Source organism: Nipponia nippon, unplaced genomic scaffold (genome assembly GCF_047370975.1).
Source record: "Nipponia nippon isolate SJK-2023a ecotype South Korea unplaced genomic scaffold, ASM4737097v1 scaffold_17, whole genome shotgun sequence".
In the NCBI taxonomy this organism is placed as follows: Eukaryota; Metazoa; Chordata; class Aves; order Pelecaniformes; family Threskiornithidae; genus Nipponia; species Nipponia nippon.
In genome coordinates, this window is record NW_028262333.1 from 4,876,927 (window position 1) to 4,893,029 (window position 16,103).

General features: G+C 58.2%; 1 protein-coding gene and 1 long non-coding RNA gene across 3 annotated transcripts; one reads left to right on the forward strand and one right to left on the reverse strand.

Moving 5' to 3' along the window:
- Positions 1-3,763: 3,763 nt before the first annotated feature.
- On the forward strand, positions 3,764-6,671 carry HAND1 (heart and neural crest derivatives expressed 1). Of its 2 annotated transcripts, none has more exons than XM_087753882.1 (2): positions 3,764-5,488; positions 6,065-6,671. In XM_087753882.1, exons 1-2 carry the CDS (start codon positions 4,988-4,990, stop codon positions 6,161-6,163), a joined length of 600 nt encoding a protein of 199 aa, XP_087610008.1. In that variant the 5' UTR covers positions 3,764-4,987; the 3' UTR covers positions 6,164-6,671. The 2 variants fall into 2 exon arrangements, with proteins under 2 accessions (XP_087610008.1, XP_087610007.1); XM_087753881.1 differs by having other exon boundaries at positions 3,768-5,488; positions 6,062-6,671.
- A 114-nt stretch (positions 6,672-6,785) lies between these two features.
- Positions 6,786-15,897, reverse strand: LOC148056142 (uncharacterized). The gene is made up of 5 exons (XR_015703882.1): positions 14,162-15,897; positions 13,461-13,676; positions 12,374-12,498; positions 9,716-10,007; positions 6,786-9,029 (listed from the first exon to the last, which is right to left on the reverse strand). It is a non-coding gene; the product is annotated as an uncharacterized LOC148056142 (long non-coding RNA).
- Positions 15,898-16,103: the final 206 nt, after the last annotated feature.

Genomic DNA, 16,103 nt, shown 5'->3' on the forward strand with positions numbered 1-16,103 from the left:
TATGGCAGGTAGACCCTCCTTCCCCTGATTTCTGCGGCCATCAGACGGGGAACAGCACTGTTTTAAGTAAAACTCAGGGCACCCACGCCAGCTTGGAGTAATGATTCTGGGGCCGGTTCCAGCGGTGAGCTGCGAGGCTGCCGTTACCTTCCCTTTGCCTATTGTTTGCATCCAAACCTAATTGCAAATTGACATGAGCCGTCTTTGGGGAGCGGCTGCTCCGCTCTGCTCCGTCAGCACAATGAGCCGTTGTTGATACGGCCGCAGCAATTTTCCAGGTTAATTTATGGCCGCCACACCCCATTAGCGGCAATAAATGTGGAGCCCGGTTTTGCCGAAATTGTGAGTTACGATTTTTCAAATAAATACATTTTCCTATAAACGAGCGCTCTGTTTAGTTTGAATGTTCCTCGCAGACACATCCATCTACATAAAATACACAGGAGAGGAAGCTGAGCTGTGACTTCGCTCTGATGACATAAAAACTTTTGTAAACGCAATGTCATTTACAGTACAAGCAAGGAGAGAGGAAAAAAATAAACAGCGAGTGCCTGGCGCATCCCTTCAGGAGCACATGGAAAATTTAATAATCTTTTTTCCATAAAGCTTTGTTTTCCTTTTGATTTATCCAGACAGGGCAGTGGCTGCTTGGCCATAAATAGATTGTATTTCTTGAGAGGCAATGGTTGCAGTCATCCTTTATGTCGCTGGAGGGACGGCGCGGGAGGTGTGTGTACAGAGAAGACGCCGCGGATTGCTGCTGAGAACGGGAGCATCCCAGCTCGGCTCAGCACAGCCGCCGCCACAGCGAGTGCCCAGCTCACCCCCAACTCCTCCTGCTCCCTCGGTGGGGTTTTCACAGCCTGCACCCCTCCTGGGTTGTGTGTGTGACGGATCAAGCAGCCCAGCGATGTAGTTCGGGGGATGTGGGCAGTGTCCCCTGCGCCCCGCCGCTCCCCCAGCCCCTGCAAGACCCGTGCGGGCGCAGAAAGACATGCGTGGCAAACCCTTCTGGGGAGGAGGGATGCCCTGAGTGGGCTTTTGCAGCTGTGGCGCTCATTAGCCCAGCCTTGGCCATGACCCCTGATCAAACTGACTTGATTTCCTTCACTTCTCCAGGTTCTCTCCCTCCTCACATCACCGGGAGGAAAATAATCCCGCCACAGCAGCGGCACGCATGCAGCCAGCCCCACGCACCTCTCCTTGAAGCAGACTCTGCTTGTGCCTCAGTTTCCCAAGGCTTTTTGCAACCATTCCCCCAGGCCTCCAGGAGCAGAACTGTTAGGAAGGTGCTGAGTGATTATTATTGCATTATTTCGGGCGAGTGCTATAAATACCCAGGGGCACCTTTAGACACAACCCAGCTGCCCGGGGGAGCTGGCTCAGCCCCGCTCTGCGCCTGTGGCAGCTGTCGGAGGGGGGGATCGGAGGCAGTGGCTGGGTGCGGAGGTACCTCGGGGCACGACCTGATGGGGGGACACGGCGGGGGGGTGCAGGGTTTTGGGGACCTTCCTGGCTGCACCCCGGGGCTGCGGCGGAGCCTGGGGCGGGAGGGATGCGGTAGCAGGAGGGTGCCGGGATGCTGCAGGGAGACGCTAGCAGGGAAGACAAGGGGAATATTTTACGGGGCTGCAATGTAAACAGAGCTGGAGCAGAGCCCCTTTTTATGGAGTCCCTGTCCTGCCAGGGCATCTGCCAAGACCCTGATTTACGCTCCTATTTAGATAAGGGAGCCGGAGGGGGGGGAGCAGAGCTGGCGTCAAAGTCACAGGACACCCTGGGCTGCTGCTCGCTGGGCGCTGATAAGGAGGTGGCCGCAGGGCCAGGGCCAAAACCGCAGCCCCCATCCAGGGCAGGGGATGGGTGCAGAGCTGGGTGGCTCCTGCTGGGGTTGGGGTGCTGGGGCTGCGGAGAGCCGGGATAACCTCACCCCCCGACATGCAACACCGGCCCCCCTCGCCATCGCCCAGCCATGAGGGCAGGAAATCTTTCTCTGGGAAGGATTTGAAGGAAAACAGGTGGAGAAAAACATGGTTCCTCCTGCCATGCCAGCCATAAATCGCCTAATCCGAACCGCTCGGCGTTTCCCCCTTCTGTGAGCAGGGAGACGTGAAATTAAAGAAACTCACCAAAAGTTTGAAAAGTGCTAAATTTGGACGCCATGACAAAGGCAGTCTGGTTTGATTTAGAAGGTGTCGGCATGAAAAGGGCTCTGGTTTTATTATTTTATTAAAACACGAAAGATTAGAACGATTTTCCAAAGGAAAATCAACCCGCTGGTCCCACTATTTGCTCAGCTGAGCACTTCCAAAGTGCGCAGGGTCCAGGAACCGCCGGTGGGGGGGATAAAGCAAGATAACGCCCGGGCTTGGGCTGGGCTTACCTGGCTCGGCGGCCGGAGGCTGGAGGTGGCTCTGGTGCACGGCTCGAGGCGACGGCTCCGAGCTGGACGTGGCTGTGAGTGGCCTGTGCAACGCAGGGCTATGGGAATGGAAGGTTTGGGGGGGGGGGGGGGGGGGGTGTTTCTGGGGACGGGGTTGGGTGGCACAGACCCCAGCCTGGAGGTTTGCTGGATCAGGGCTTTTATGGGTTGAGGAGAGGCTCAGTGAAGAGCCAGGCTGGTAGGTCAGGGGGAGCAGGGCACTGCAGGTGATGCTGTGCCGGCATGGCGGGGCGGCACGGCATGAAGCGGGACCCCTGCCCCTCTCCCAGGCGGGCACTGGCCCCCGACAGCTCCAAGCCAGGCTCAGGGATCCCACCCAGCCACTGCCGTTTTGGAGGAAATCAGGGACACGACGCCCTACCCAAGGCCTGACTCTAACGGGAGGGTGGGTAATCACTAGCAAATGTTTGCAGGACGCTCGTTTAAAGGGGGTGGGGAAGGGGGGGCTTTGCAGCTTCTAAGAACAAAGCTGGGGGGAGTGAAGCGGGGCAGATCCGGTACGGCCGTGCCCCCCCGGCCGCCGGGGCCCGGCAGAACTGGAGACCCGCTTACACCCTGCCCCGGCCCCCCCGGCCTCCTGCCTTTGCAACTTGCCTTGTAACAACTAACGATGGAAAATCCGAGGCATTTAAGTGGCTCCCGAATCCGCCCGGGAACCGTGATTGAGAGAAGTCAAACAAAATTTGTCATCTTTAAAATGCAGGAGGACGTTAATGGTGTGTTAGCCTGGATGATTAATACAAGCGCCTGCAAACAACCCTCCAACGTTTCCACCCTCCACTGCAAGATGAATCGCTGGAAAGCGCCGTTAATCGCTAACATACCTTGGGCCCAAAGCCCCTTCCTGCCCCGCCGCGCTGTGATCGCCACCGCCGTGCCCGGGCTGTCCTCGCTGGGAGTAACTGGAGCAAGAGCAGGGGTCGGCCCCAACGTCGCCCTGCCGGGCTGGGGGCGAAGCGCGGGGTCTGGGAGCCGTCGCCCTGCGGATCTGTCTCCCGTGGGTGCAGAGGCGAGCAGGACATGCTGTCCACTGCAGGGCCGCACGCCGGGCTGGGCTTTGGGGGCTGCGGTGCAGCACAAGATCCCAGCCCCAGTGGGACCCCCCAGCCCTTCCACAGCCAGGCTGGGACAGGGAAACGCAGGGCAGGTCCCCGCTGCCCTATCGTAAATACGTTTGTGTGTGTGGATAGTATCATTTTTATATATTTATGTATGTGTGTGCAGGGTCTGTGCATGGATGTGCAGCATACACGTGTTTATGTGCCACGCATGCAATGTGTATGTGCACATACACAGTACGTGTGTGTATGTAATATATATGGCGGCATTGTGTGTGTAGCGTATGTGTGCTGCTGGTGTGTGTATGTAATATATATGGGTGCAGTTAAGTGCATGTGTGTAATATATCTGTGGTGTGTGTAAAGCACAGATAGGTGTGCGGCGTATGCAGCATCTCTATGTGTGTGGTGCGTGTAGGCAACATCTGGTGTATTTGTGTGAGCAGCATATGTGCATGGTGTAACCACATGCGTGTGCAGCGTACACTTGCGCAATGTGGGTGCGCGCTGTACACGCGTGCAGCATGCCTGAAGGCGCGCAGCGCACATCCGTGTGCAGCGTGCATTTGTGCAACGCACGCGTGTGCACCGAGCACGCGTGGGCAACGTGCCCCACATGCAGGGAGCCCACCCTGCCGCCACGGCCGCCCCCGCCATGCCCGGGCCGGGGGCTCCCAGCCCAGCCTAGCCTTCGCCTTCTCCTCTCCCCCATCACCCACCGCCCTCGGCGGGGGCCGCTCAGGCCCCGAGCACCCCGCGCTGCCCCGCCGCCTCCCACGGGGCCGAGCCTTCCACGCGTGGGGACGGGACACGCTGGCCCCGGGGCCGGGCGCTCCCCCCCTGCCAGGGACTCCGGCTCTTGGGAAGCAGAAAAGCCCCCGGGTCACCGCGGCCCCGCCGCGCCCACCCGGCCCGGCCGTCGGGGGTCCGGGCACCCGCGGCTCCCCCGCACCCGCTGCCGCCTCCCGTCCCCCGCCGGGCGCGGCGGGGCTCCGGGGGGGGCTCGGACACCCCCGCGCCGGGAGCTGGGGTTCCCCCCTCGGGTCACTCCTCGCCCCCTTCTCCCTGCAAGCAAGGAGCCAGCAGCGGAGGTGCCAACCCAAATAAACCGAGTCAACAGCGCGGCGCACGCCCCCTCCACCGCCCCGCTCCCCCCGGGGCCCCCGAGCATCCTCCCCTGCCCATTGGCTCCGCGGCGGGGGGGGCCCGGCCCTATATAAAGGCAGGGCTGGGAGGCTCCAGAAGGGGTTAAAAAAAAAACAAACCAAAAAACAACAAAACAACAAACCGACCAACAAACCCAAAACCCCGAACCCCAACCGCACCGACCCAAACCCCAAAGCCAGCCACCACCATCGGAGCCGGAGCCGCGCTTCTCCCCCGCCGCCGCCGCCGCCGCCGCGCCCGCCCGGCGGGGAGCCCTTCCCGGCCGGCCGCGGCCATGGTGCGCTGCTGAGCGCGGCCCCCGGGGCCAGCGGGGCGGACCATGAACCTGGTCGGGGGCTACCAGCACCACCACCACCATCACCACCACATGCTGCACGACCCTTTCCTCTTCGGGCCGGCGGCACGGTGCCACCAGGAACGCGCCTATTTCCCCGGCTGGGTGCTCAACCCGGCCGAGGTGACCCCCGAGCTCGCCGGGCAAAGCCCTAACTACGGCCCCGCCGAGTACGGCCCGGCCGGCCAGGGGCGGCTGGAGGCTCTCAGCGGTCGCCTGGGCCGGCGAAAAGGGGTCGGGGGACCCAAGAAAGAACGACGGAGGACGGAGAGCATCAACAGCGCTTTCGCCGAGCTCCGCGAGTGCATCCCCAACGTGCCCGCCGACACCAAGCTCTCCAAAATCAAGACCCTGCGCCTGGCCACCAGCTACATCGCCTACCTGATGGAGGTGCTGGCCAAGGACAGCCAGCCCGGGGACACCGAGGGCTTCAAAGCCGAGCTCAAGAAGGCCGACGGCAGGGAGAACAAGAGGAAACGGGAGACGGTAAGAGGCGGGCCGGGACCCCGCTGCCCCCTCGCCCCGGGCCGGGAGCGGGCGGGGAAAGCCCCGGGGCTGGGGGGAAAAAAACCCAAACCCTTCCCCACCCCGCTGGAGCCTTTTTTTTTCCAGCCTAAAAATAAAAAAGAAACACCCGTGGGGGGAGACCTCGGCGGAGAAAAGCCCGCCCCGACTTGCTCGGATGGCTCCCGACGGGCCGGGCGGGCTCCCGGGCGCTTTCCCCGGGACAAACCCCCGGGACGAACCCCCGGGACCGGCCGCGGTGGAGCCTCCCGCCGGTTCCTCCTTCCCCGCTCCCGGCCGCTTTCCCGGGACGAGCGGGAGCGGGTGCGTTTGGGAGCAAGGGCGGCCGCTTCTCCCCCTGCTGCAGCGGGCGGGGTGAGGGGGGGACACCCCAAAACCCCCTCTTTATCCCCGGGCCGATAAAAGCCGCTCGGAGCCGCGGGGCTCGGCTGCGGCCCCGGGGCGGGCGTAAGGTGCGGGCGGCCGGTCCGGGCCCTCGGCTCCGCTCCTGACCGCTCCTTTCTCCCCCTCCTTTCCCCGTCTCCTCTCCCGCAGCAGCCCGAGGTTTATTCGCAACCTTTGGGTCACGGCGAAAAGAAGCTGAAGGGCCGGACGGGTTGGCCCCAGCAGGTCTGGGCTCTGGAACTGAACCCCTGAGGGCTGCCCCGACGGCGCTCCCCGCTCGCCCCTCCATGTGCAATGTCGGAGAGAGCCCGGCCCGGCCCCCGGAGCCCACCCCGGCTCAGGATGCGGGTACCCGGCCCGGCTCCCCCCGCCGAGACGGATGCTCCGCGGGAGACAAGCGAAGGGCCCGATCCTGCCCGCCCCGTCGGGGGCCATCTCCCCCCCTCGCCCCTTCCCCGTTTGCTCCTCGTTGCTCCTTCCCGTTGGCAGCAGCGATCAGCGGCTCCTGCCCTCCCGGGCCGGGCTGAAACGGTTTAATTCGTTTGCTGTTGTAAATACGAGCCCCCCATCCCCGTCCGCTGCCTGACCGATGTGTGGCTGCGGTGAAACTACCTAGAAGTGCATTTGGGAACACTCCTGTGCCGGGTTTTCTACCTCAGATCTGCATGACCACTTCCCGAGGGACCGGGCGCGCCACACTACGTATTTAAAACTGAATAATTAAAAAAAAAAATTAAATAAAATTTAAACTTTACGCAAACAGCCTCAGGTCCGACCCCTCCGCCTTCCCCTGCTCCTGAGATCGCGCTGCTGTGGCCGGGCCCCCTGCCCTCCTGCCCGCAGGGGCGAGGGGTGCTGTGGGGTTAAGGACTCCCCTTAAGTCAGTGCCCTGCTGTGGGGCCGATCCACGCCAGGGAATTCCCTCCTGTGGGGCTCGGGCAGCTGCGTGGGATCCTTGGGGACTTCTTTATGCCATGCTTGTTCGCCCCAGAGCTGGCAGGGCTCTGCGATGCCCCCGCACTCTGCCCCAGGGCACAAACTCTGCCCCTGCCCTACAACCCCTTCCCTCCTGACCCAGCAGACCTGCTAGAGGGACCGGACTCGTATTTGGCTTGGGGAAGGATGGCAGGATCGGGCCTTCGCAGCAGCTGGATGGCACGAGCACCGTAGGGCTGGGGAGCCCCCATTTTATTGCTGCCACGCAGAGAACCGGGGCTCGGCTCCCCTGCCCTGCCCAGGCAGCTCCCTGCACGGCTCTGGCACCGGCAGCATTTTCTCAGAGGGGATCCCCTCTTAGGCGCTGCTTTGGCCACATTTTGGAAGGAGCAACATCCCCTCCTCACCGTCCGAACACGACGGATACCACCAGCCTCAGACACACAGCTCACGCAGCCCGAAGTCATCTCTGCCACCTCTCAGGCATAAATCCTTAATAATCCTTAATAATTAAAGCCGAATCCTTTATTCTGTGCACACATGGCTCTGTTACTGAAGGGTGGCTTCCAAGATGTGCGTGCACAGGCTCAGGGCCCGATCCTGCATTCCCAGGCTGGCCACGCCGCCGTTCCCGGAGACGCCAGGATAAACCCTAACGCTCAGCCGGGGCAAGGAAAACCGAGATGGGGAAGAGTCGTACGTTATTGTAGGGCTAACGAGGGCTCGGCTGGGAACATTAGATTTTCTATTTTAAACCAAGCCTTTGCTTGCAACTAAAGGTATAGAAATAATGATGCAACATCTGTAAATCGCTGACACGTCGATCAATCTGTGCATGTGCAGCCGCACACACCAAAAACACACCAGCTCACCCGCGGGGACGCAGCTGGGGGTTTACAACCACTTCGTGCGTGCGTACAGGTACAGACAGATGGACACACAAACATCGGGGGCGTACGGCCGGCATAATTAAATCTCGCAGAACAATCAGGCTGCGTGAATCAGCCTTCCCTCGCTCCGGAGCCGCTGCGCGGCTGCCTTCCCAGCCCCAGATCTGCTTTCTGAGCTCTTTGAACGAGGCTGAGATGAAAACTGACTGCCCGAGCAGCGCAATGCCCGCAGTGGTGCTGTTTTGTTCAGGCTATAAAAAGTTGAGCACAGCACCGGGTCCATGAGCGAAGCTAAAACAGGGCATTCCTAAACCCAAGCACATTTAAGGAAAAAAAAGAATAAAAAATGTATAGAAAATCAGCCCCAAATATCATATTTTATGGCTAAGTTTCACAATCCCTTAAAGGGCTGGGTTTTTACGGAAAAGCTCCCAAGCCATCACTAACACCACAATCCAGCACCCCATAAACGTGTCCAGCCCCAATCCTGTTTATGTGTGCCAGCCCGTATCCCCGTATCCATGCGGCACCAGCCGGGGCTGCCCCTCGGCATCGGATGAGAGAAAGGGTTAAACGGGGACCTGGGCTTGCTCTGCAGCCAAAGGCGGGGGCATCTGGGACATCGTTTGCAGCCTGGGGACCCTCCCCTACCCCACCAAAAACCTCTGGTGATCTTTTTCTTATGGGTTTCCAGCTTTGCTCCTGGGAAGGAGGCACGCTCACGGCCAGGGCGATGCTCTGCCTGCAGCCGCAGGATTGTTGCTTTCCTTACCACAGTCTCTGGCAGTGGTACCTGCTGACTGCAAACTTCTGGGAAAGGCATCCCCAGTGCCAGCCTCCCTTGCTCCTTCGTGATTTTGCAAGTGAAAACGCTCCGTTTCCACAGCTGCAGAGGGCTTCCCTGCCCAGAAAGGGGATTTTCCTGCGAGACTGGCTCAGCGTTTTGCGGGAGGGTGGGTGAAGAAAAAGCACTAAACCCCGGGGCTTCACCGCTCCCCAAAACGCACGCTTTGGAAGGGCTGTATTGGCAAGCAGTGAGCTCCGTCCCCACCTCGACACTGCACCGGCGGCTCCGCTGCGCCGGGGCTGGGAAAGGGTGTCGATGCTGAGCTCAGCGCTGGCTCCAGCCTAGGATGGGGTCACCCCCCAAGGGAGAGGAGCTGTAGGGAGAGCGGGAGCCTTGCACAGGGGCAGCCTCTCTTCTTCAGGCAGCAAACCTGAGCGGCTGGGAGAGGCGTCCCAGCAGCCTCCGGCAGGCAGCGGCGGGGCTCCCGGTGCCGGCTGCGCCAAACCTGGGTGGAAGAAGAACGGTTTGGCCACCAGCTTTGAATTTTTGGCCATCTGAGAGCCAAGCTCATCGGCCAGGGGATTTGGCCCTGCACACACCTACGGCTCGACCCTGCTGTGAACTTGATGCCGTTGGGAAGCAGCAGGCTCCCGGCACGCAGGCTTCAGTCTGCAGTTGCCTGGACAGAAGCACATGCATGCAGGGATCGCTTGGCCCCCGGGGCAACTTCATACGTGCCGTGTCCCCTGCCGCTGGAATCCAGCCACCAGGGATGGCGGAGGGGACCCGGCCGCCTGCCCTGCCTGGCCCTCGCCCCCCGCCTGGCCAAGGGGGCAAGCGCTGGGGGCAGAGGGGCTGTCAGGCGCCTCCCACCCCTGCTCTGCACCCCTGGGGTTCGGCGTGCAAAGAAATGGCTCCTTTTTTGCCTTTTTTTTTTTTTTCCTCCCTTCCTGCCAAGCCCAGACCCTGCTTGTTGTTGTTGTAGGTATTTATGGGCCTGTTTATCTGATCTCGGGGGAGCCTATTCTTATCTCAGAAGCAGCAAGGGAAGGGTTACACTGGACAGCTCGGTAGACAGTATGGAGCCAAATAAAATACCAATCTGACAAAAAAAAAAAAAAAAAAAAGAAAAAAAGAAAAAAAAGGGAAAGAAACACCCAGCCACCCGCTCACCCAGGAGTGCGAGGGTACCTGGAGCAAACCCGCAAGGCCGGGGGAGCATTCAATATTTCTGCACAGCTCCGCTTCCCCGTTCCCTGGGCTGGATCCTGGAAGGGACCGGGCTCCGTCCGCACCCGGCACCGCCATCCCCGGGCAGAGAGACGCGGGCAGCAGCCCCCGGCTGACCGCGGTCCAGGCTGCGGGCTGGGACCCAGCTCCGCAGATGTCAGCTCCCAAAACAGCTGCTGGTTTCAGGCGGCGAGCACAACCCTGGGCGAGAAATGCCCAGGCACGCAGCAGAGGAGAGTGCGTTTTAATGGCACTGAAAGAGAGGAAGAAAAAGACATTTTTTAAGTTTTAGGTCGGTTGTTACAGCGGTTTGGCCGTGATGCTGCTGTTTGCTGTTTCCTTGGGGTGAGCACAGAAGGGTCCCTGCTTGGGATGAGGGGCACAGCCGGTCCCCAGTCCCGGCAGGGACTGGCTCAAGGTCGCCCCGAAGGTCACGGCCAGGGCCAGGGCTGCTGCCTCCCGTCACGGGGCCTCTCTGGCCTGGCCCCAGCCGGTGACACAGGGCTGAGGTAGGCATGGGGCAGGGGGGAACCCCCGGACACCGGGCTGGCGGGGAGCAGCAGGGAGCCCCATCTCTGCTCTGGCCTCTCCAGAGCCCAGGGGTGCAGCATGGCTGGGCCAAGGCCAGTGGGATGGGATGGGGGTGGATGGGGCGTCCCCTCCTGCCATGCCAACCAGGGGGCAAGGGCAGCCCCATGCCAGGGGTCCCCCCAGTCCTTTCCCCCCTCCCCACCCCACACCCCACTCTAATTACCCACTCTTAAGGAAGCTCCTGATAGTTCTGGCCATTTAAGGTAGCCCCAGCCCCTCTCAGTAAGGGTAATTGGGCCATAATTTGTTTTCAGTGTCAAGATGGCGTCAAAGATAAGACAAAAATCTCCAGGTTTGGGGGCCAAAGAGACAGGAGAAATCCTGACCCAGGGCCGACCTCGGAGGAATGGCCACAAGCCCCAGTGAGTAACATGGCAGGTGAAAGATTTACTGCCAGGGGAGCTTTTTGATCCTCTCCCAACACTTGGAGCCTCTCAGCCCAGTTGCTGGCTCCCAAGTCAGACTGTCTCCTGGGAGTGTTGCTCAGGTGGGAAGTTTTTCTGTCCAACAGAGGCCCCCTCAGCTGCAACGTTCATGACATGCAACAGTTCTTCCACAAATCTCCATGCTTCTGGAGTCATGTGATTCTGAGACCCATTGAAAGAGAAGATGCATTTCCAATCCATTGCTGTAGAAATGACATCCAAGCACGGGAAGACTCTGGAGCCACAAGGCAGATGAAGGCTCCAACTTTTTTTTCTTTCTTTTATTTTTTTAAAACAAATCCAAACTCTCTGGGTTTTCACCCCCATGGCTGCCCCTGCTTGGGTCTGCTAGCACTGAGCTCTGCCCAGGATGTATTTCTCCACGCAGCTGCCTGTGCTGGGAGAAGACCAAGAGCACTGCACCCTGGGCCAACCTTCCCAAGACCATCCTTCAAACAACGGACAACCTCACCGTCCACCCCATGCCCCTACCTCTCCAAAGCCAACCTTTGTTGCTCCGCTCCATGAACGCCCTTTCCCCAGTGCAGGGTGTTGGGAGAAGTGAGTATTTACTCCTCTCACAAGACTCACGTGCTTGGTGTGGGGTTAGCAAAGGTGCTCACCATGGCTTTCTGCAGAATGACCCATCCTTGTCCTGCTCAGTGGTGGAGCAATCCCATTAGCAAGCATCTTCTCTGGCAGCGATGACACTTTGCTGCCAATTTCCCACTGATGATCTCCCATGGCCCTCAGGTGAAGCTGGATGGCGTGGGGTGGCACAGCAGCCCACTTGTGTCCCATGCAGCAGCTGGATTTAAGGACCAGGATGGAAGCTGGCTGGGAGCCAGGGCTATCTGGTGGAGGATCAGTGCTGTACAGCTCAGGGCAGGGGGTAAAACCAGCCGGGCACTTTGCTCAGCAGGGTTCCATGCCATCTCCATAGCTGTGTGATGCTGGACAAGCTCTGTCTCTCCTGGTTACTCCAAAGCTAAAGTGCAATAGCAAACCTGGAGCTGCTGCGGCTCCAGGAGCCTGCAGATCAGAGGGGCCAAGGAGCCAGACGGACCTGCTGGAGCACCAGCGGGAAGCGCAGGCTGGTAGGAGGACATTTACTGGTGAGAGGAGAGCGAGACAGGTAGTTACCCAAGAGGCTTGAGCCCAGGGACTGCAAGGCAAGAGCACGCGCTTGGAGCCTTGCCGATTCCTTGCGACGGATCCCTGAGACGGGGAAGGTCCTTGCTTGCAAAGCTTCCTTTTTCCCTGCTTGTTCTTTTGCATGAGGAATTCAGGTCCTGACCACCCTGAAAGACTTTACAGTAACCAGAGAAGTAGGGGAATTTATGGCGTCACTAGCGGCTGAAAGCTGAGGAATTGAGAGGAAAAGGGATTTTTTTTTTTTCCTTAGACTGCAGCTACCTTGACAAAATTCTCATGGCCTGTAACTGACCCGCAGGAGTGGCCGGGGGGGACGTGGGGGCCAGACCAGGCTGGTTTAATTGCCTCGGCCAGGAGCTCCTTCCCAAACTGAGAAGCTGGAAGGAGTTACGAGTCTGAGCTAGTGCACAAAGTTTGCGTCAACCCCGAAACTCCCTCCTCTGCTCACCTTCACTGTTGAGCTTCCACTATTTTAGTCCTGCATCTGATGGATTGTGGAAGGACAGGCTTTGCAACGAAGCTCATCAGCTTGACTCAAACTCAAGCCTGGGCTGCTGTGTCCAACAACTCACCCTACAAAACATCCAGGAATCAAGCCAACTGCTTAGGGCTAAACCCACGCAATTCCACACCCAACGCCCTTTTAGGCTCCTATTTCTAGGAACGTGGCTTAAAGAGGTGGGAAGGCCCTTGTGGCGATACCGTTGTTGGTCTGCTTTGGGGAGAGCATGAAGGACTTGAAGCAGATGAGGAGTGGGGAAAACAGGATCAGGGAAAGGAGAGAAGGGAGGAGGACAAGCAATAACCTGGTAAGGGACAGCAGCTCCCTGACACTGTAGTCTGCGCTAGTGTAATAAGAAAAACCCTGTCTGTACCCACTGCGCCAATGAAGAGCCTTCAACCTGCTTTTTATCCCCAGGAAAGTAGAGACACAGAGGGCTGAGGTGAGTCGAGGCCAGCAGCAGTGCACTAAGGGCTCTGCTTTTTATGTGAGAGTCAGGGTTTATGGCCAGTAAACCAGTGGAAATTTCAGGAAAAAAATAAACAACCTGGTTCTGTTGGGAAGGTGGGCGTGGAACAACAAAAACATCAACCTGCAGGGTACAGGGATCCTTCCAGGGCGGACTGGACAGGGAAGAGCTGAACAGTCCTGTTTTGGGACACCGACAGGGATCCTGGTTGCCTTCTGCGGCCGGGCAGAGCGGGGAAGGTGCTGGGCTATGTCCCCCACATCTCCGTGCAGAGGGGCTGGATGCGGCGCGCCTGCTTTTCCCACCCCAGCCCAACGAAGGGCCTGCAATTTGGACGGCAAGCCACCAAACAGGAGATCAGATTGCTCAGGGCTGCCTGCCAGGCCATGGCTGCCGGCCTGCCGTCTGCTCAACAGGCGCAGGAGCTGGCGAAAACCCAGATGCCAAACTGAGCTACAAACGAGCTGGCTCCAGGACCACTGGATACAACCCACCCTTTTCTAAAGGCGGACTTGCCCGCACAGGCATCAAGATCAGGAAGAGACACGAGTGATGCTCACACACCTCTTGGACTCAGAGCCTCCTCTCTGCTTGGCAACCACAAGCTGGGTTAGTGAGCTTGCTAATGCGGTGCCCGTCATTGTGCTCTCTGGTCCCTGGCAGTCCATACACGTGGGAGGAGAAGCAGCGGAGCTGTCTCAGCTCCCTGACGCTTCCCTCTTCCCCACAGGCACCTTGGTGCTGCCTGCTGAGGATGCCGCAGCGATCACGGAGTGCTTCCTGCAACACGTAAAGGGAACAGATCTTGGAGAAAGTTCCCAAAACCATTAAGTAAAAGCACATTAGGGGGCTTTGAGGTACTTAGGGAAGAAGCCAACACTGCCTGCAAGGATAAGAGATGGGAAATCAGCTCCAGCTCCTGGCAAAGTGAGACTGAGTGCTGGCAGAGCCGTGCAGTCATCTCTTATTGGATACAGGGGAAATAAAAATAAAAAAAAAGAAAAAAGAAAAGCAAGCCCTAGGGCTCTCCCCTGCACGCTCAGCCTGCTCAGCCACATCTCTAAAACATAAAACCATTAAATCCACACTCGCATTTTTCCCCAGTCCTCTGGGCTGCCCTTTCTGCCGGGGAGCAGAGAACCAAAGCCTGGTTTCCATCAATGTTGTGAGGAGGCCATAGGACGGCTCACGCAGAGAATCGGACGTGTTCAATTTCAATGTCCAACTAGGAAAAAAAAAAACCAACCAAAAAAACCCAAACAAACCATTTTTATGATCTCCACATCCCGCTACAGCATAATCCTGCTTCCGGTATCTGACAAGTACGGCCAGCTCCTACCGAGGAGGCATCTTTGGGGTGGGAAGATGGCTCTGGTCCCCCCGCCAGCTGTCCCGGGCTCCCAGGTGCAGCTGCAGAGCACCCACCACCCGGGTTACTGAGCTCACACTGCCCTCGCACGGCAGCAGGCAGCGGAGGGAGGGACGTGCAGTTCTAGGCCCATCAGATCGATCTGCTGGTTGCTTAGTTTCTCGGTGTGAATACGTTAACAGGACTGAGCAGATCTTGGTTTTGAGCTTGAAATCTTCTGTGGGTTTCTTGGCAGGGAGCAAACATGAGATTAAGCAGCATTACTCATTAGCCTGTACAAATAACAGATTAACCGTCAGAGTTTATTTGTATCACCCGAGTTTGTATTATACCCTCTCATGCTAAAGACGGCACCTGTGCAACAGGTTGCTGCTTACAGCTGTCCTCCTTCGGCCCTTCTGCCTTTCCTCCCCGGGCAGGACACCTCCTCACTGGGCTGGCAGAAGAGCCCACGCTCACCGATTTGGGAACGCATGCGACACAGCTTTTCCCCTTCCACTGGGGTGTGCTGCCCTTGTCCTCACCTGAAGACCTTTCCCTGATACCTCCCAAAAAAGCTTGACAACACACAGGCGATGGCCTGCGAAGCGATCCACCCTCACTCCTTGTTCCGTGGTGCCCGCCTCTGTCACCTCTCGTCTTGCCTTCTTCCACTGGGAGCTACCAGAGACAGGGACAACGCTCTCGTAGCATGGCCGCACGCTGCCTCGCACAAAGAGATCCCGGACCATTGCAAAGGCCTCCAGACATGGCCACAAACGCAGGCACTGAGGACATCGGATCTGTTTCTGATGTGCCAGCTCAGTCTCCCCCAGCTCTCCGATACATCGAGGTCAGTCTTTAGCCCAGAGAATATTAGGCTGAAACAGAACCCCTGATCATTGATCGTTTCTCACAGCTTAGTAAAGCATCAACACATTCAGCTCTCTAAGGTTTCTTCCTTGCAGTCCCCACTCCCTTGCTACTGAAAGCAAATATCCTGGGGTGCAGGGCAGGGGGGACCCGGTGTCTCCTGCATGCGTCACTGCCAGTACGAACGGGCACGTTCTGCGTGGCTGGAAATCACCAAACAGCGGCAACGCAACCTGCCACCCTCCTCCCAGAGGGCATCTTACCCCTTGCCATGAATTGAACAGACGGGTCAGTTGGCTGTAGGACAGCACCAAGGAATAAGGACACAGAAGATGTTGTGGGATTGTTTCAGTGGGAATTACCTGTGCAAATTTTCACTGCACATCAACAGTGCAATTTAATTTGACAGTGATAAGTTCAGGTCATGTATTTTGACTGTAAAGCTCTCAACGTCCCATCATCCTCCTCTGTGAGAGCCCAAGTGTCTGAAAAGCTACACTGCAACCTCTTTCTGGTTAAAAATCAAGGCTAAAGCATGCCTCAGACAGTGCCAGCAGAGCCTTAGGAAATGCCACGACAGGGTTCAGGAGAGCAAGTATTCAAGCTCCAGTTTCTGGCATCACTCGCTTCCTCACTGCAGCACAAAAGTGAGGCATCTTTGCCTATAAGGCTGACAGTCAGGTGGGAGAGCAATATGGGAAAAAGAAATGAAACAAAGCGCTACACAGAAAAGGATCTTGTAGTTTAACTGATCGAACATTGGGATGCTACAGGTCAGCATTGCTCTGGAGTAGCACCCACCTTGTCAGCTGGGCATGTAGCTTTGACTCTGGACAACAGGAGCTAGAATCAGGCATGAAACGTAGCCAAGGGTGTCCTTGAGAAGGAAGCAGAAGCACAGGGTTGAACTAGACCTAAGAAGATTAATTAAGAAACATGAATTAAATGAGATGCTGCACTTGATTGACATGGTCATGATAGAGGGG